The 21117-nt window shown below is 38.6% G+C and overlaps 1 protein-coding gene across 1 annotated transcript in view; it reads left to right on the top strand.

Moving 5' to 3' along the window:
- The window catches only part of LOC138825777 (neutral ceramidase-like), a 109170-nt gene that overhangs the window by 43549 nt on the left and 44504 nt on the right, over positions 1 to 21117 (top strand). The window contains exons 6-8 of the mRNA XM_070020443.1: positions 8685 to 8861; positions 10680 to 10807; positions 12190 to 12267. Of these exons, the coding sequence (XP_069876544.1) occupies positions 8685 to 8861; positions 10680 to 10807; positions 12190 to 12267 (383 nt within the window). The remainder of the gene's footprint in view (positions 1 to 8684; positions 8862 to 10679; positions 10808 to 12189; positions 12268 to 21117) is intronic.

Genomic DNA, 21117 nt, shown 5'->3' with positions numbered 1-21117 from the left:
AAAAAAAAAAAAAGATACTACTCTCTCTTGGGAGTGGAGTGGAAGTCTCTCCCATCTGAGGAAGTGAGAGACTCGGTCATTAAGTATGTGTCTCTCTCCTATGTTTGCAACAAAACCTAGAGGTGGCTCTAGGTTTAGTCCTCTATCATGAAAAAGGTAACTGAACCATAGAGAAGATAATACACTTTCCAAAATGCAGGCTGTTAGCAATTGGTAGAACTAGGTTCTGAATACATGTGTGCTTGAGCTCATAGTCCACATTCTTCAAAGAGACATGATTCTTTTAGAAGGATGAAATGCCTGAGTCACTTCTTTTATTATAAGGAACTTTGCCAGACCTAGCAGAAGCTACAAAGCCAAGGGAATCAGGAATCCACATCTTCTGTGAGGCTTTTGTGTTGAGACTTAGGAACACATATGTAGTCATAACCCACAGGAGTATAATGGCATATTAGTTTTCTATTACTGTGTAATAATTATCTGCCTCCAAATAGAGAGGCTTATAATATCAAAAATATTATTCTACAAAGGCATATGAATCAGGAATTCAGAACTGGCTTGGCTAAGAGTTTTGTTGTAGGTTGTCTCTCTGTCGAGGTGAAGGCAAAGAATACAGACATCTGAAGGCTTGACTTTGGCTGCAGGATCCAATTCTAAGATAGTTCCCTCCTGTGGTTGTTATTCAGAACTCTATATCCAGATGGATCCCTCAGAGGGAATCACTCAAGAAAGCAAGTAAGGAGGAAGCCACAGTGCCTTTTCTGACCCACTTTCAGAATTACACACCATTACTCTTGCTCTATTTCTCCAGTCACTAGGCCCCACATACATGTAATGGTAAGAAAATTTAACCCCTAGCATTTTAAAGGGAGAGATTTCAAATCGTTGGACATATAGTCTTTTAAGATCATCACAAAGGGAAACAAGAAATAAAAAGGAAGATTTTCATAGCAGAAATAATACTGGAGTGTGAAGAATTTTAAATTAGCAAATATTGGAGAGGATGAGATTAGATAGAAGAGGTTATAAACACAGAGTTGCAAAGGAGGAATGTAAACTTTTTTGATGGGATAGAGAGTTATATTAGGACAAAGATGTATGGAATTGGAGATGTGTATGAATGATGTATTGCTCATAATTGTGCAGACCCTGTGATTCCAGGTTGTTTTTTTTTTTACAATATGCTGGGTAATGTGGAGTCTTGAAAAGTTTTGCCTAATATGCACACAATTATGATTTGAGGATGATTAACCAGATAGTGATGTTTCATAAGGACTAGAATAAGGTAGAACTAGAAGTGAGTAGAAATTGACAGATTGTTTAACATTGAGGTTCTATTGGTGAGAGTCCAGTTGGGAAAATAGTAATTATAACAGGTATTTCAAATGGAGGGCATTTAATACAGAGAATTTTATCAAGTATTGAAACGCTGAAAGAAGAAGTAATGGGAAATAGAGTTACAGGAAGGGTTTTTGGACTTTGCATGATAGTTTTCTCTATATAATGTGAGACTGGTTAAAAAAAGTCTTAATCCAATGGAAGCAATGAGATCACATAGTGCTTGTAGGTAAAATGAAATACCAATGAGATTTGAAGATAAATAGACATAGGAGCTAACACTTGTATAGTATTCATGATCAGCTAAATAATTATCTAAGTGCTTTTTACATTAACTTAATCTTTCAAACAACTCTATGAGGGAATTGCTGATAAGTAACACTGAATAGATTGGGAAACAAAACTGCAGAGGATCAAGTAAATTCATCCAAGGTTATACTGCAAGGAGTCTTTAGAGCTGAGATCCTAAAATAGACCTAAAATATGGTCTATTTTGGAAAATGTTCCATGTGCTGCTGAGAAAAACGTGTATTCTGATGCTGCTGGTTGGAATATTGGCTAGATGTCTGTTAAATCAAGTTGATCTATGCAGTTGTTTAGATCTGCAGTTTCTCTGTTGAGTTTTTGCTGAGTTGATCTATCTAGTGGGGATAGTGGTGTGTTAAAGTCTTTGGATATATGTGAGATTTGAGAGAAAGTAGTGTTTCTTGGATAAATTTAGGTGCTCTGTTGTTTGGCAAATAGATATTTAGAATTGTAATATCCTCCTGAAGGAGAGATCCCTTAATTAGTATGTAGGGACCTTCTTTATCTCTTCTCACTAATTTTAATTTGAAGTTTATTTTATCTGATATTAGGATTGCAACTCCTGCCTGTTTATGGGGCCGTTTGCTTGGTAGATTTTGTTCCAGCCTTTCACTTTCAAAATGTGTTTGTTTTTATGGGCAAGGTGTGACTCCTGAAGGCAGCAGATAGAAGGATCTTGCTTTTTAATCCAATAGACAGTCTATGTCATTTAATTGGAGAATTAAGCCCGTTAATGTTGAGAAATAGGACCGAGAGGTATTTGGGAGTTCCTGCCATTTTATCCACCTTCTTGGGGGCTGTGGCAACTGGTTTCTTCCTATGGTTCTTGGATTCTCAGTTTGGGTGTGGTTTCTTGGCCTTTATTGTGGTTTTGTTGGTTTTCTATGTATAGAACATCTTTAAGTATCTTTTGTAGGGCTGGTTTGGTGGAGAGATATTGTTTCTTTGCTATGGAAGGTTTTTATTTAACCTTCGGTTATGAAGGAGAGTTTAGCTGGGTATAGTATTCTGGGTTGATAGTTGTTTGTCTTTAGGGCATGGCATACATCATTCCAGGCTCTTCTTGTTTTAATTGTGTCTGCTGAGAAATCTGAGGTGATTCTAATTGTTTTCCCTTTATAGGTGATTGATCTTTTCTTCTTGACAGCTTTAAGGATGTTTTCCTTGGTCTGAATTGATCCTGTGCAGATTATAATGTGAAGGAGGGATGTCTTGTTCTGGTTTGGTCTATTTGGAGTTCTAAAAGCGTCCTGTATTTGAATAATCCTATCTTTTTGCATGTTTAGGAAGTTCTCTGCTAGGATCCTGTTAAACAAATTTCCTAGACCATTAACTTCTGTCTCTAGGTGCTCCTCTATACACATTATCCTCTGATTAGGCCTTCTGATGGTGTCTTCGAAATGTTGAATAGATCTATCATAGTTCTTGGATTTGTCTTGGATGGTTGTATGTTCTTTCTCTATAATATCTAGGCTATGTTCAATCCCCGAGATTCGATATTCTGCATGGTCTAACCTACTGTCAAGACTTTCTACCTTGTTTTTTATTTCTTTTCCTTCTAATTGGTCGGCTTTGATGGCTTCAACTTCTTTGTTGGAGCTTTGTTTTAAATCTTGTATGAACTTCTTTATTTCCTTAATTTGTTTTTCAGTGTTTATTCTCAAATCCCTTAGTTGATTGGTTATGGTTTCCTTGGACTCCCATTCTTGCTGTTGGGCTCCATTCAGCATTTCCTTTGTGGTCTCCCTGACTTCCTTCAGCTCTCTGCTTATAGATTCCATGAATGCCTTTATTGATATTTGTCTATTCTCATCTCTCACAATTCCTGTATTTCTCTTTGATTAGCTTCCTCATGTTCACGCAACTCCTGTAGTTCTCTTTGACTGTTCTCAGCCTGCTCATGCCATTCCTGACTTTGTCTTTGTCTGTTCTCAGCCTGCTCATGCAATTCCTGTCTATCTCTTTGACGGATCTCAGCCTGCTCATGCCATTCCTTTATTTCTCTTTGAGTGTTCTCAAGCTGCTCACGCAATTCCTGTATCAATCTTTGAGTAGCTTATTCACACTCATGAGGTTCCTGATTGATCTTTGGTTTGCCTCCTCTCTCTCCCTATCACGCTCACACTGAGTCCTTTTTAGGTTTCCAGTCTTTTCCTTCACCATGTTTACCAGTAGTGTTTGTAGAGCTTTAAGGAAACTCTCCTCTGGATTATTCATTATCTTTTCTGTCACCTGATTATCATGAGTGGGAGTTGAGATACCCAGACCTGCCATTTTTCTTGTGTTTTTCCAGCTTGTTCTGCCTATTTGGGATGAAAGTAACACCAGTTTTGTGCTAGAACACTATTTTAAGGCAAGCATCAACCAAAGTCCTGTAATTACACAGTCAAAAGTCTGCAGATACAATCTAATTCAACAGATACAATTTATTCAACATCAAAAAACTATGTATTAATGGGCTAAGAACAGCAAAGAAGAATTTGACAAACCAGAAATTATTAGGTTTAGGGAGAAATGTGGGGAAAAATAGGGTTAGAGGGATGTGGAAAGGTAAAAGGAGAGTGAAATTAACCAAGTCCTAATCTCAAAGAGGGAAATGGATTGGACAGAATGATAGGAGAGAGAGCAGAAAAAAAAAAGAAAAAAAGAGACAAGAAAAAATGGAAAAAACAAAAATTGAAAAGTGAAACACTTAAAATTATGCAAGTTAAAGAAGTAATATTGAGAGAATAATGGGGATAGGATGAGAGGAGGGGAGGGATAGAAAGGAGACATGAAAAACTAAAAACTAAAAATACTTAAATATTGTATATGTATAAAGAGATAATACTGCTATTAAGGAATTTAAGCCTAAGAGGTTTTGAATTGAGTAATAAATTTCTGGATTAAGTGTGAACACAATGGGGGATAAGGTCTAGTAATTGACGATGGGTATATCTGAGGATGAACAGAACAGCAATTAAGTCATGCAAAAAAAAATGAAAGAGAAGAAGTAAAAAAATTGAGAAAAAAAGAAAGAAAAAGTAAGGACCAAAAGGTCAGTAGAGACTAAAAATCAAGCACACACACACACATTTACACCTAAAATAAAAGTTAGAAGACAAAAAAAAAGATTAATAGAAAACAATTTTTTAAATTAAAAATTAAAAGAAAAGATACAAAAAAAGTTCTTTGATTTTTTGGGGGGTACCCAAAAAATTTTGGGTGGGGTGGATGGGAAGACCCTGTATCTCTCTTGTGTCCATAACCAGTCTCTTGATGGAGTCTCTGTTCTGCTTGTGGTGTTTGGTTTTCCTGTGGCTTTCTTAAGTCAGTTTGTTTGGGCAGGCAGAAAAATGCTCTGCTTTACCCAGGATTTTGTGATCCTCCTCCCAAGCTAGTTCAATGGGAGGGAGATCTGCTTCAAATTTCACAAAAGAGGGAGATGGCTGTTTCCTCTAGTTTGGAGATGCTGTGATAAGGCTAGGTTCTGGGTAGAGTTGAGGCCTTTCAGCAAACAGTAGCTTTTCCCTGAGGGGCTAGCTTCTGAGACACTCACTGAGCCCAGCAGGGAGCCATTCTCAGGGTTTATATTTACTGAATTTCAATTGATTGTCTAGGCTGCTGTAGGGAGGGGCAGCCTCTGGCTCTGTTTACCCAGTGAAGAAAGCCCCTCCTCTGGGGATAGGGGTTTTCTCTGCCTGGGCTGGATGACTTTCCCCTGGGTGAAGTTGAGCCTGGCAGGTCAGGTTAGGTTCCTGTGACCTGCTAAATGACTCTATTGTTTTCTTCCAAGGCCTGAGTTGGAGCTAGCTGCTCAGCCAGGCCTTTGTCAGCATCAAAGATGGAGATCTCTGGTAGTGGGGGGGGAGGGGTGGCCTTCCCTCCTCTGCTCCCTGAGAAGGAGTGAGGATGTCAGTGTTCTATTCACACCAGAGTGTTGGTTCCTGGGTCTTCTCTGGTCTGCAATCTGCAGGATGAAGATGTCTGCTCTTTGTCAGTTCTTGCTGGTGTTGAGTAGAATCCGTGTGTTTGGCACTTTTGTCCCAGACTCTTTGTGTTATAGATATGGTGGCTACGGCCTCCGCCGCCACAGCCATAGCTGCCAGCAAGTGCTCAGATCTATCTCCTTGCCTGGATTTTCCCTCTCTGGCCAAACTCTCTGTACTGTGATGGCACACTTGGTGTGATTCTCTGGCCCAGGACTGTTCACTGGAACACTAAAACTGCTTTCTATGCGAGAGCTTGTTTAGCTTCCAGCTACTCCTCTGCCATTTTCTTGGAACTCTCCCTGCTGGCTTTTTCTGAGTAGTTTATTAGACAGGCTTTGAAATGAGATCCTCAGATCTCAGCTCAGCCTCCTGAGTAGCTAAGATTACAGGTATGAGCCATCAGCATGTGGGTCATAATTACTACCTTTTCTAAAATTTTATTTTTTAATTAAAATTATTTTATATTTTTTATTGTAAAGATACTGTACAGAGGGGTTACAGTTGCATGAGTAAGGTAATGAGTACATTTCCTATTGAGCATTGTTACTTACCTCCTCCTTTGTTTTTCACCTACCATTCCCCCTACCCCACAAGTGCTAAAGTTCATTTTCAACATCCACAAGTTGTAAAGTTCATTTTCAACATAGTGTCTTGACCCATTGTTACAATGGGTCAAGCTGTATCCCTATTTAAGCATTTTGGTTTTTTTTTCCCTTCCCCTCCCCAAGCTAGATAAGTGTATATACAAGATGCAGGGCACCGACATCTAATACAGTGAAAACAGGGGTTATACCATGGGAGAAGAACATACAAAAGAAACAAAAAATCACATAGTATATTAACAACAACAGCGACAAATATACAATCTCTGTGTCCCTATCGTAATTGCTACCTTGTAAAGAACTTGATTCTTGAATAGTCATGAAAAAATATATTTATTTAAAAATCCTCATGTTATAGTTCTTTAGGAATACAATGAATGTGGGTAAGAGCCTTTTAGTGGACTTGGAGTTCTTTATAGTCTACAGCCTTCCTGTCTGGTTGTAGAATTGTATGACATCATCATTTGACTTAGGCAATTTTTCCTCTCTTTACAGACTTTTCTTGTTCATGAGTGTGGTAGTTACGGGATGAGAGAGTATGTGGGAGGGATGAGCAATTAAGGCTGGAGTAAGGCTCAAACAGAAGGAACCCATGGGCTACCCACATTTCCTTCCTGTATTCACTTGGACCATAACATTGCTTGCATGAACAAGGTAGTCTAATGATTAGTTTTTAGAGCATGAAAGGGTTAAAGAGGTATGATAATTAGTGAAATCTTCTTCTTTCTGCGTTAGTGACTACACAACTGGGTTGAGCATGTGTAGCTCTTCAGCTAAAGTAAAAGAGAGTGTTTTGTTTAATGTGTTAAATTGCCAGTACTTAAGCTGCTACTCCTCTATAGACCAAGGATGTGCAGAACTGGATTGTACCAGCTCATTAGAATGAATTATTAAATATTCAGGAATCCTATGAGTTGGTTGTTAAATTGGTAGCATTGGATTTGACCATGACATGAGGTTTCATACCACAGAAATGGTCAAACAATGTGGATGAGGGCTTTTTAATTTAATTTTAGTAGGTAATTTAATTTAATTATTTTTAGCTTTTTAATTTTTTTTTTCCCCAGAATTTATCTGACTATCTGTGCTACACTCAGGGCCATCATTGCTAATGTTTGCCATGGGTTAGATACTTTTGTTGGGTTATTTTAATGATCTCTCACAAAGAAGCCATAATCATACCAAACTTAGATTATAGATGGTTGTGAACAATCCGAAATGGATACTCAACAGCATTACTAATTTTCCATTTTCTTGAGACATGTATTTTGATGTTCATTAACTAATGCAATGAATATTTACTGGGCATCTTTGTGTTAATCAATTGCTGAACAACAAATCATTTAAATATATAAGGAATTAAAAACAATGACAATCACACAGTAGGGCTGAGGGTTTCTGTGGGTTGGTGATTCTCACTTGTATCAGAGGAGGAATGGCATGTCACCACTTCTGGGCCACGAAGCAGCATGCAGATGTTGGCTGGGGTGGCAGTTGTTTGCATACTTGACGAAGGCTGGTGAATCTACTGTTAAGGTTGCTCACTCATGTGGCTGGCAAGTTAGTTCTTACTGGCTAGTTTCTTCTCTACTTGGACCTTTGCTCAGATTGGAAGCCAGCCATTGGAAAGACATCCCACTCCTGTCCCCTGGACCTTACACATAATGCCTGGCTTCCCTGGAATGTACGAGTCCATGTCAGGCAAAGCTAAATTCTTCATCTTAGAAAGTAAGGCAATAGAGTAGCTAAGAGGTCTCTGAGAAGTATATTTATTATGACTGCCATGCTTTTCCTCGGCATTGTACAACAAATTTCTTCATTTATGCTTCTGCTATAAAGTGCCTTTTAGGAAGATCTTTGTTGCTAACACCCATCAACACCATCTTCCTTATCTTAGGAATGTTTTCTCTTCATAGCATTTCTTATTATATCATAGTATACTGCATATATGCTTATTGTATTAAACCTTCATTAGAATGAAAGCTTGTTCCAGGCAGAAATTTACTATGTTCCTCATGCTTAAGCATAGGTGCTTGATATTATTAACATTGTATGTTGAATAAAGGTTAGAGAGACTTGGATGTGGAGTTTGGCTCTGCTATTCATGAAGTCAGTGGGAAAATCATATAACTTCTATACATTTCAGTATTGGATGTGGAGTTTGGCTCTGCTATTCATGAAGTCAGTGGGAAAATCATATAACTTCTATACATTTCAGTATTCTCATCTAAAAAGGAGGGCTAACAATATCTACTCCTTGGGATTGTTGTATATAAACATGACATAATATGTATAAAATACCTAACTTTGTTCATGTAGATATTGCTATTATTACTGTGTACTTATTACTAGGATAATTTAGTGAACCATGAAAGGGCTGCTCGCCAGAAATTTTAATGGGATGGAGCAGTGACTGAACTCCTCAGAAGCTTTTTCTTAATCCTCTATTTTTTCATTTTCCTTGAAGGTCCTGAGCAGATTGAAGAGTAAATATGGGTCCCTCTACAGAAGAGATAATGTTATCCTGAGTGCCACTCACACACACTCGGGTCCAGCTGGGTATTTCCAGTACACTCTATTTCTCATAGCCAGTGAAGGATTTAGCAATCGGACCTTTGAATACATTGTTTCTGGTATTGTGAAGGTAGGCAAAAAGCACTGGGGCAAAGAGATCCAGAGACTGGGGTCTTGTTTACTATGGTTTACATGCATTTCAGGAGTGGTTTGGCATGATACAGTGTTAGTACCTATCTTACTTTCTCCTTCCTCATCAGATCCAAACCTGTCAACTAACCTTCAAATCTAAAAGCTAGGAGATGAGATTTGGTAAGGAAATCAGATTTATTCAAGGGTGTCAGGTAGATGGGAGGATGAGGTGATCAACACTTCAAAAGTCCATCTTGAGGCTTTTAATGAGGAAAAGGGGGTACCGTGGAACAGTAGAGGAAGACTGCATGCTGTGTTGGGTTTTCTTTATACCATGTCCACATTTTTGCTTTCTGTCCAGAACATTACTGTGAACCTTGACTTCCCATTGCTAGTTACAGACACATTATTATTCTCCAGGTTAAACCTCAATTTGCATGATTCATTTATGTTTATGCATAGAAATAAAGAATAAGGAAGGCATCACGCATTCTGGTGTTATTTGAAGGTCACCAATTGTTCTGAGGTCTTTAAATCTAAAGAAAGATTATTTAATATTTAGTAACTTAATCCTTATAATTTTTAATATTTATTTCCATTTTAATTATTATTGTAAAGTAGTTGTACAAAGGAATTGCCATTTAACAAAATAGTTTATGAATATAACATGTCTGATTTCAGCATTTTCATCCATTCCTGTCCTACCCACCCCTTCCCTTACTCTTCTTATTTTTGTAGGATAGTCAATGGATTCTTAACTAATTTCTTCCCCTCTTCTCTTCATCTGGCTATTCCTTTCTCTTTGACTTGATTCCACCCTCTTTTGCCGAACTTTGATTTTTGGCTTTCAAAGGAATTAGACTAATCTGTTAATCCTACAGATATGTTATTTCTGGACCATTTAAAAGGGCAGACAGAGTGAGAAGAAATAAAGTAGCTTTGCCAAGGTCCACCCCCAGATGAGTTATACTCACTCCTCTGTCTACCATGCTATTATTTTGTTGCATAAGTGTCATGAGTGAGCTATATTAGAAACATACATGATACATCTGTATCTTTTCACAATATCAGTACTTACTGAACAAGAGAACATTTATAAGCAACATCAATTTTGTTGGTTATAAACTGTCAAGTACTACTGATTTCATTTGGTAGTCCTAGACACTGGTAATTACCAGTTGTTTTATTCTAATTTTAACCATTAATATAAATTCTCAGCATATATAGTATATTTACACACACACACACACACACACACACACACACACACACACACACACACACACACACACACACACACACACAGAGAATGGCTACAAAAAAGTTAATAAGTCCATAGATTTCAGAAGGGCTGTGCTACATAGCTGATACAGATGGAAGAAAGAAGTTTCTGTGCCAAACCATATAGGATTTTAGGAGACCAAGATGGAGCTGTTCAAAGCACACAGTTGTCACATGCAGGTCCATGTGGCAAGCAGTTTTAAATGTCACTTGGAAGTGAGCTATGTCCAAGTCACAGGCAGGAGGAATTGCACTTGAGCCAGAGCCTGGAGACAGAGCCATTGGTTCTTCACTGTGGTAATTTCCTAGACAAGGCTTAGCACCATGTGTCTCCACACAGCATGTCTTCCATTTTAACTAGAAAGACTGTTTCTACTTACCTCCAGATTGACAGCAACTATGTGTTCTATAGCTTTTACCCTACAGTGGGATGTGAGAGATATAGGAAATCACTTACAGAGCTTTCTCATTACATTGACTAAGTCATTATACCCACCATGATGTCTAAGCTTACCATAATTTTTTTAACTTTCAGAGCATTGACATAGCACACACAAATATGAAACCTGGGAGAATATTTATTAATAAAGGAAATGTTGATGGTGTGCAGCTCAACCGAAGCCCTACTTCTTACCTTCAGAATCCACAATTTGAGAGACTAAGGTGAGAGGAAATTGCCAAAATAGGATCACTGCCTTTTTCTTAGAGAAGAGCAACAAAATCTCAGTCCAGAGGTCTTAGTTGGTGGAATGGTAGGATCCTAGGGGAGTATTAAGGTTAAAATGTTTTTTAGACATGTTGAAGACAAGCAGGGAAACTAACGGTAAATGTAGAAACCAGCTTTTAGTATGTATGTTGCACTTTGGTGATCAGTATGAATGGCTCTTCAATCACTGACACAACTGTTGTCTTAGCTTAATTTTACTGCTTTCTAGCTCTGTGATCTACCTCAGATAGGTACTACTTACCTTAATTTATGGCTGTTGGCTTCTTCATCTCTAAAATGGAGATAAAAATATGCACAACACATCTTTTAATGAGTATCTCTTTCACTATGTGCTATCCAGAAACCATCTTAGTCTAGGAGAAGGAGACAGGAAAAATGATCAAAGAACAAAGAATCTTGAAGAAAGCAAAAAATAAATGAAATATAACTAAATGCAACAACTAAGAGAGATAATTTTTGATGATGTTCTTTTGGGCAGAACTAGATTTGGACTCAGATCCTAATGTCTTGTGATTTCTAAGCAAGCATTCTATGAGTAGAGCCAGTCCTTTATTGTGTTGGTTATTTCACAATAGAGTCTTACTTTATGCCCAGGCTAGCCTGGACTGCAGTCTTCCTATTTTCACTTCCCTGAATTATTGGTATGTCATACGCACTTGACCATATCCAGTTATTTTTAGAGATGGAGTCTTTGAAACTTTTTGGCCTAGACTTGCCTCAAACCACAGTTCCTGAATCTCTCCTTCCCAAGAAATAAGGATTATTGGCTTAAACCACTACACTATACTATATTTTGTGTTTTCTTAAAGTGAGGAATCAAGTTTCCTATAGAGGAGAATAACGTAGCTACTCTGGCTTTGTGAATCAGCTGCTTAACATTCATGTTTTTGTATTTTTCAATGGTTTTCAAAGGTGTTTGTTTTTAGAATATATAATCTTATTTTCTTTGAAAGAATATAAAAGAATATTTAAGTTGTGAGTAAACTGAGTGATTTTAGTTTTGTACACTCTGCTCTTTTTAAGAGATTCTGCTTAAATCTGGTATGAGTAGAAATATCAAAGACACAGCTTCTTTGTCAGAAACATAGCATTACTTACATTACATAAATATAATTTAGTTGGTCTAGTGCCCATGTGGTTGATTGCAATTATAATCCATTTCCTTATATAAGGAATAGTTACTTGCAGTTTATAGAACTATTATTTGAGTCAAGCATTTTACTTTGTAAGATGTTATTGTTTTGTGTCAGTTTTTATTATTCTTAAAACAAAAAGGTGAGTCTCAACACAGAACTAAGTTTCTTGTTTTGCGGACTAGGTATTCTTCAAACACAGACAAAGAAATGGTGCTCTTGAAAATGGTAGATCTAAATGGAACCGACTTGGGCCTTATCAGGTATTTCGTCTTAGTTGTGTGTGTGTGTGTGTGTGTGTGTGTGTATGTGTGTGTGTGTGTGTGTGTGTGTGTGTGTGTGTGTGCGCGCTGTGCACGTGTTTTATTTTATTTTATTTTTTTCTGGTACTGGGGATCGAACCCAGGACGTTGCACTTGCTAGGCAAGCGCTTTGCCACTGAGCTACATCCCAGCCCCCTGTGCACGTGTTTTAAATCTGAGTATCTTTTGTTAAATCTGGGACAAGAAAGGTAACTAGTTTGGCATATGCTGAGAATAAGTGATGTGATTAAGAGACCAGACTTTGGAGTCAGACACAATTGAAATGCAATGTTGGGGCATTGTGCAAACTTCTCAGCCTCTTGGCGCTTAGTGCTTCCCCTATAAAACAATGAAAATGGAGATGAATCTAACAAGGGACTGTGGTAAAGAGCTCAGTACAGCATCTGGCACATAATCTGAAGACTCAGCAAATGTTAATGCTTATTACTTGATCAAGCTATCATGTGTGAACTTTTGTGATGGAAGACAGTTCTCTCTTGATAAAATGAAAAAAAGATCTTTCAACCAGGTAAGGGGTTAGAAGTTTAGGATTATTTGCCTAGGGTTTCCTACAAGGACTAAGTTGAATTCCAGACAGTGCCAATTAGGGATAGAGGCAGATAGAACCAGGCAGGTCACCTATGGATGCAGATGAGTTAGATTGGGCATTGGCTCTAACACAGCTATCTGCCATAGGCAGCCTATGAGGAAACATAAGGTGATTTTTTTGAAGAGAGATTTTGATCACAGTCAGTAGGCGAGGTGAGCAATTCCTAGAACCTTGACCTTTATACTCAGGAATGATATAAAAATGCCCTATGGGAAGTATTTGAGAAGGCTTGGGTTCTGGAGTCAAATGGCAGCCCAGCGTGAGCTGTGTATCTATGCTGTGTATCTGTGTGACTTTAGATAAGTTATGCAACTATAACTACCTTGTCTCTCGATTTCCTTATTCCTAATTCTTTTTTGAGCATACTGTGGCATGAAGTAAGTTCGTAAAATATTGTTGAGAAAGATGAAAGTGGCTATCAGGTCTGCCAAATAGAATTGTAAAATATCTAAGTGAAAAATTCTGTTGTGAGTAAATGAAGTTAAAAGTATTAGAAAAAAATTACATGTGTGAAGCTCCAAGTGCAGTTCTCAAAGTCAGAAAAATAGTAAATTAAAATTAACCAGGACAGCCATAAGACAGTGTGGTGGACCTCATGGTATAGGGTGTTTAGGTTCTGGGGTGAGCTTGACTTGGGTTCATATTATAGCAATGTCTACCACTTACTAACCTGTGGCCTGGAGAACATGGTACCTATTTAGACTTCAACTTATCCTATTTGAAAGTGGGGATGGCTAACACCTTACCAGGTTGTTGGGAATTAAGTGGGATAATACACGTAAAGCTGGTTCTGTGCGGGGCTTAGAAAAGGAACACAATCACTGGAGCCAAAAGGCAAGGAATAGAACACAGTTGTACTTCTCCTAAATAGCTCTGTTATTGACATGTGAGAGTTCTTGAAGCTGAGCACAGGGTATTTATCTCCCCTCCTAGTACAGGGAGAATGAGTCAGGATGATTGTGGGTTAAAATCCAGCTTGAACTACATAGGTAGAGCCTGTCACAAAACAAAATGAATCAACAACAACAAAGAAAGAAACAAAACATCCTTGAAATCCTTAACATTGGAGTTGCTTTTCTGGGTTTAGAATGGGGTCACCAAAAACTCCTGGTGAACTTTGCTGTATAAGCTGATGTGGTAAGACTCATTTTTCCCTTACCTCTGGTAAGTTATCCATAGCATTTGCCCCAGAATTTCTTTTTCTTTTTTTTTTGTCGGTCATGGGGCTTGAACTCTGGGCCTGGGCGCTGTCCCTCAGCTCTTCAGCTCAAGGCGAGCGCTCTACCACTTGAGCTACAGCGCCACTTCCGGTTTTCTGGTGGTTTATTGGAGATAGAAGTCTCACGGTCTTTCCTGCCTGGGCTGGCTTTGAACCGCGATCCTCAGATCTCAGCCTCCTGAGTAGCTAGGATTACAGGCGTGAGCCACCAGCGCCCGGCTTTGCCCCAGAATTTCTAAATGTTGGCCATGCAGCTGTGTTCTTGGTGTGTGTCATGAGTAGGACATAGTTCCTGTTTTCAAGGTTCTTACTGGTTGGTGGGATGATCAGGACAGAGCTAAGCAGATAGATAAGTAATAATGTAACCACCAGATAGCCAGATAACCACTAATGCTATCATGTTTGCATGAACAAACTCCATGGGACATTGGAAGAGGCTGCACTGAATTCTAGAGAGCATTTGTTTATTTTATTTTATTTTATTTTTTTACAGTATTGTGGCTTAAACTCAGGTCCTTAAACTCTCACTTGTTTGTTTGTTTTTTCCATTCCAGTGTACTACTTAACTACTTGAGCCACCTCTTCACGAACATATTTTTCGCTGGTAAATTGGAGATTAGTGTTCTCATAGGCTGGGTGTTAAGGCTTACACCTGTTTGTTTGTTTGTTTTTGTCAGTTGTGAGGTTTGAACTCTGGGCTTGAGTGCTGTCCCTGTGCTCTTCAGCTCAAGGCAAGAGCTCTATCACTTGAGCCACAGGCCACTTCCAGTTTTCTAGTGGTTTATTGGAGATAAGAGTCCCACTTTCCTGCCTGGGCTGGCTTTGAACCATGATCCTCAGATGTCAGCCTCCTGACTAGCTAGGATTACAGGCATGAGCCACTGGTGCCCACCATGGCTTATACCTGTAATCCCAGCTTCTATGGAGGTTGAGATCTGAGGATCACAGTTCAAAGCCATTCTGAGCAGGAAAATCCATGAGCCTCTTATCTCCAATTAACCAGCAAAAAGCAGAAAGTGGAGGTGTGGCTCAAGTGGTAGAGCATGCATACACACACGCATACCTACACACATATCTCATGGAGTTTTGTTCCTGGGCTGGCTTTGAACCAGGATTCTCAAATTTCAGCCTCCTGAATAGCTAGGATTACAGGTGTAAGCCACCAGTGCTTGGCTTAGAGAACATTTCTTGACAGAAAATGACCATGCCATTTGAGCTGGACCTTGAGGAGTCAGTGGGCATGAAAAGCATGAGTAGTGAGCTAAGTGGTACCCAGATCAAAAAGTGGGTGGGAAGTGAATTGGAAAGGTGAACAAATTCTAGATCATGGAGCACATTGATGCAGGCTTTTGTTACAAGATGTGTTAAGAATGGATATCTCTGTAAGAGGATGAGTCTCTCACCTTTGTTGGGAGAAGATGGCTTTCCCTTACATCCTGCAGAAACTTTCCATTGTTTGTATGACTGCCCTATGTTATCCTGGATGTAATTGTCCTCACTGCATTGACATGATTGCTCTTTGAATACATTAGACATTTTATCTGACACATCCAGTCACATCCAGGCTGCTGTGTAAATCAGACACCACACATAGGTGCTGTCGTTAGGCAGAACCCCACACTGTTAGGAGTAAGGAAAAAGCTAGAATCTCAGAGCTCATCTTTATGGAGATTCTTTCTTAATCTCAGCTGGGGAACAAAGGTGAAGAAAATGTCCCAATGTTACCTCATTACTGTTCTTTCTTCCTCTAATACAGAAAACCATAAGGAAGTTCTTCACTAATTTCTTCCTACGTTCATTTTTGTTTCCTTTACTTCATTCAACAAAATCTGCACCAGGTTGCTCCTATGTGCCAGTAGTACTTTCAGTTCTTAGAATAATGCATTCATATAGAACACCTTGGACTCAAATGCCAGTGTTTGTACTCCTTGAATATATTTTACACTACATGACACTTGGTTTCCACAGTTGTGACACATGACTATTCTACCTTCTCTCAACACAGAGATTAATAGTTTCCATTCATGTCTTAGTCAAACTAGGCTTAGGGATACAGCCACAAGAAAAAATTGATGTACTTATTGCCATTATAAGACTCCCAGTTTATTGGTGGAGAGAGAGAGGGCATTTAAATAGTAATACCCATACAAGTTTAATTGTGCTAAGGGTTAGGAATTGTTTAATTAAGTTATAATCAGATTAAGTTCCAAGGGAAGTTTATAGAGTTATGTGGCCTTGTCAAACAGATTAGAAATAGAGTTGAAATGTGAAGGAAGAGTAACAATTAGCCAACAAAATGGGGGATGGAAATAACATTTTACAAACTTGGAAAAGCATGTGCAAAACCTCTGTGGTCCATTTAATGGGCTGATCGGAAACCTGTGTGTGGAGTACAGGACAATGGAGCAGCTGTATGAGGTAGTTAGGGATTAGATGACATGATAAAGATCTTGGTCTTTATAGCAAAATAAGTGAAGTTATTAAAATGTTTTAAGGTAAGGTTGGGGTGAGCTATTGGAAGGTTAGGAACAGCAATAACTTGAAGAATGAAATAAAACGATGTTCATGAATTCATTCCATAAACCACAAAATCCTCTACATTTGCAAACCTCCCAGGTTTTTTTGCCTTACATTCTCCTTAAGAGAAAACACTAGATGGCTTTTCTCTAGAATAAAGGACATAGTTGGCACATCTAAATTCTGACTGAAAATAAGAGCACTTACAAATGTCTGTTGTGGGAGAGTCTGGAAGTCATGGAATAATCTGTGACCCAACAGGGAAGATAGAGATGAGTCTTGAGGAGATCCTGGCATTAAAGCAGTGCATGTAGGAAGAGATTCCCAGGAAAGAAAACAAAGAGAGGTTTCAGAAACGGAAGAGAAAGTCACAAGGGCGGATAGTGGCATAGTAGCTCTGAGTAGGAGAGCCTCTGCTTACAAGTCCACCCAAGAGAACAGCTGTGGGAGGGGCAGCTGGGGATACTGCTCATTAACGTGATTGAATTGTGGCACAGGCATTGTCTCGCAAGAGTTGTATGGAGGCTCCTTCCCTCCTCTTCTTTACTTTTCCCCTCTCATCTGCTCCTCTCCTTTCTCTTTCCTTCTCCTATGCCCTTTCCCCTTTCCTCTCTCTTCTTCTCCCCCCTACTCCTTTCCTGTCTTCTCCCTTCCTCCATGTCACACCCCTAGGAAGCAACATGCATTGGATCACATGGGTTGGGAATATAAAGAAGGTCTGAGCTGGTCTTCTAATGATGGCTCCATTGCAAATCCTTTTCTTTGTACAGAAAGGGCTTGTGTAAGGGCCCTTTAAAGGGACATATAAAAAAACTATAGAGGCAGTAGTTTGTGCAAGATATTTGAATAACATGTACACACTTAAAAAAACCCTCAATTGTAGAGTTAAGTGAGTTGATTCAGAAGATATTGCCTGTGTTTGCTATTCTTCACTGTCATCTGGGCTTATGCCACACTGAATTATGTCTCACTGTGTATATGGCTTCTACTCTACTCAGTCCACTTAACTTCTGTCAAATAGAAAATGTTAAAATCTCAGTGACTGTCCTTCTCTAAACCTCTCTATTTATTTTTTAAACTACTCTTTGAGACAGGACCATGCTGTGTATTCCAGACTCACCGCAAATTCAACAACCTCCTGTCTCATAAGTGTGAGCTGCCATGCCCAGACTGACTTACTAAACCATTCTTGACTTCAGTTCTCCATTTTGCTTCATCTTAGTCTTCATACATACCTCTTTCTCTAGCATTAACTCTTGTTTAGAAAGACTTGCTCTCTGTTTCTATGACCTTCACTGAATTTCTCCCCCCCGCCCCCCCCGTGCCATCTCTTCCAAGTTATTCTGATGATTATTGCTGTTTTCCTTCACATGGCTGTTCTGTAGTGTTCTTCAGCAGAGCTGTGGCTAATGTGTCCTGAGGTCTTATCCTGTGTCTAGTCCTCATGAAAGAATGATTGTGCTTGATAAGGGCTTTTTGATGATCAAGTGCTCACAGTTGACTGATAAGAGCTATATCAGGATTGTTGTATGAGTTAGATCATCTCAAGCTTTGAAAACAAAGCCATAAAAACCATTTGGCAGAAGACATTGGACTTTCTTGTTAGCTATCTAGAAAGTTCTTAGCCTGATGACCTATGCAGGGTTATTATTTTCCAGGTTTCTTTTTTCAGTATTTAGATAAGATGTACTCATTGTCAAAGATCAAAAACTGCAGAAAATGAGCAAGGAGGGGCTGGGAAGGTGGCTCTGTGGTAGAGTGCTTACCTTGCATGCATGACGCCCTGGGTTCGATTCCTCAGCACCACATAAGCAGAAAAAGCCAGAATTGGTGCTGTGGCTCAAGTGTCTGTAGAGGGCCAGCGTTGAGCTGAAGAGCAGAGGGACAGCACCCAGGCCCAGAGTGCAGGCAAAAAGAAAATGAGAAGGAACGGAAATGAACTCAAAATTATTCCTTCTCAGGTCAACTATAGTAAATAATCAGAAGCCTTTGCTTCTGGTCATTTTCCCATATGGACCATGTAGTAAGAAATGATCCTGACTAAAGCCAGGCACCAGTGACTTGTACATGTAATCCTAGCTAGTTAAGAGGTTCAGATCTGAGAATTGTGGTTTGAAGCCATTCCAGGTAAAAAGCCCATGAGAAACTTATCTCCAAATAACTAGCAAAAAGTTAGAAGTGGAGATGTGTCTCAAATGGTAGAGCATCAGTCTTAAGTGAAAAAAGCAAGCAAGAGTACAAAGCTCTGAGTACAAGCTTCAGAAGTGGCACAAGAAAAAAGAAAGAAAAGAAGAAATTAGCCCAACTAATTGTGGATGTTTATTTGTCTATCTACACTCTGGGCACTGACTTTGAAATATATTGAGATTAACAATGCCATCTTCATGGACTGAAATGACCAAGTGGTTTTATGTGGTTATTTGTTTTTATAGGGACTCTCTTCATATCTAACAATGCTTTTTATCTTATCTCAAACTACATGCAACTTTTGGACAATATAGTAATATGGCTCTTTGCTGGAAAGAATTTGCTATGCATATATGCTTGTCATTTTCTTTCAATCTCTGTTCTAATGTTTTAGGGGGCCTCTCTTATGAATAGGTAGCTTTATTTATTTGTTTTGTGCCCTGACAAACTTTTTGTCTATTGGTGAGTATAGTCCATTTTCTGAAATTGAGATTACTATATATCTGAACTTTTCCCTCTCTCTATTTACTCTGCTAATAGTCTCTCATCTTCAATCCTTCTTTTCCTCTCCCTTCTCATCTCTCACCCCCCCTTTTTGATTGATAGGGATTAAAAAATTGTTATTATAAATATGATGTATAGAGCAGTTATAGTTACATGTCAGGTAATGAGTACTGTACATTTCTCTTTGGACAATGTCACTCCTTCCCTCATTCTCTTCCCCTTTGCCCCTCTGAGTGATAGGGATTTAAGGAAAAAAGTACTTCTAAGTGTCAGAGGGTAGGTTTTAGTGATGCCTACAGTAGTGCAACCACCCTTACCTCCTACATGTTTGATGCAGATGTCCTTGCTGCTCTCCACCCAGAGATGGAGATGAGCTTCAGCTCCAATCTAGTAGCTGCTCTGATCAGTGGGAAATAGCAGAAGAGACATTGTGCCACTGCTCCCATAGTTGTTATTATTTGAAAGACTTCGCTATGTTTAACTACTAATGTTGAACTTCCTTTATTTTTAAAATAGGAACTCTTCACAAATTTGTTATCCTTGTACAGGGGCTGTGCTAATCCCTGTGTGGCTCCAATTTTACCACAGAGAAGTCTTAGGTTTACAGCAAGTTAGACAGAAATTATGGTGAGTTGCTGTAGATGGCTTCTCCCAATATGTACATTCCTTCTCCCAGAGACTGGGATTCCCCCAGGGGTGCATTGTTATAGGCAGAGAGCCTGGCTTGTGACGTCATTATGCAGTTCACTTGAGATTCACTCTTGGTGTCATATCAAGTGGAATTAAGAAAAATCTTTTCTTCCCTCCCCCCCATCAAGTTGTATAGATCATTTCCAACATATTGACTTGTGAGTATCGCTGCTGCATTGGGTCCCCCTTTGTACTCTCTATCTCACATAAGTAACTGTAACCCTTCTGTATATCACCTTGATAACAAAATTTAAAAATTAAAAAAAGTCCTTTCTTTTAGGGAAAGTAATTTTGCAAGTTCTTGAAGATTTGCCCATAAGAAAGAAATTAATTTTTAAATCATCTGTTAATTTTCTGATTCAGAGATAATTTCTATTAGCATTTTGTTACATAGCCTTTTAGATTTTTTCTAAACATATTGATAGAGACGTTTATTTTTTAAAAATGAAGTTGGATTATATAGATAGGTAATTCAAAATATTAATCAGCCCTTTCTGAATATATTTCATTAGTAGTTAGTATGTTTATTTATTCATTTTTTTGTTAGTCATGGGGCTTGAACTCAGGTTGGGCCTGGGTGCTGTCCATGAGCTGTTTTGCTCAAAGCTAGTGCTCTAACACTTAGAGCCACAGTACTACTTCCTGTTCTCTGGGGATTAATTGGAGATAAGAATCTCAAGGACCTTCTGCCTGGGCTGACTTTGAACTGCAATCCTCAGATCTCAGCTTCTTGAGTAGCTAGGCTTACAGGCCTGGGCTACCAGCAACCAGCTGTGATTAGTATTTTTTAAATCATCATTTAAAATTATTGTAGAGTATTACATAAAACCTATATATGCACACACATATGCTCAGCACTCATTTGATCTTAGTTGTTTTCAGGCTTCCCATCATAAAATAGATAAGGAATTATATATGTATATAATGTCTATATATATGTTTATATATGTGTATATATATATATGTTTATACCCCTGCTGTAAACATGAGTTCAATGCTGTTTCCTAGACTCTTTTCAGTCTTGGTGTTTCATGCTTAATAATAATTGCCAAGTAACAGACAAAAATATATCCAAATCACTATT

Source organism: Dipodomys merriami, unplaced genomic scaffold (assembly GCF_024711535.1).
Source record: "Dipodomys merriami isolate MVZ:Mamm:240054 unplaced genomic scaffold, mDipMer1.0.p SCAF_14, whole genome shotgun sequence".
NCBI lineage: Eukaryota > Metazoa > Chordata > Mammalia > Rodentia > Heteromyidae > Dipodomys > Dipodomys merriami.
This window is presented reverse-complemented; position numbering and strand designations above follow the sequence as displayed.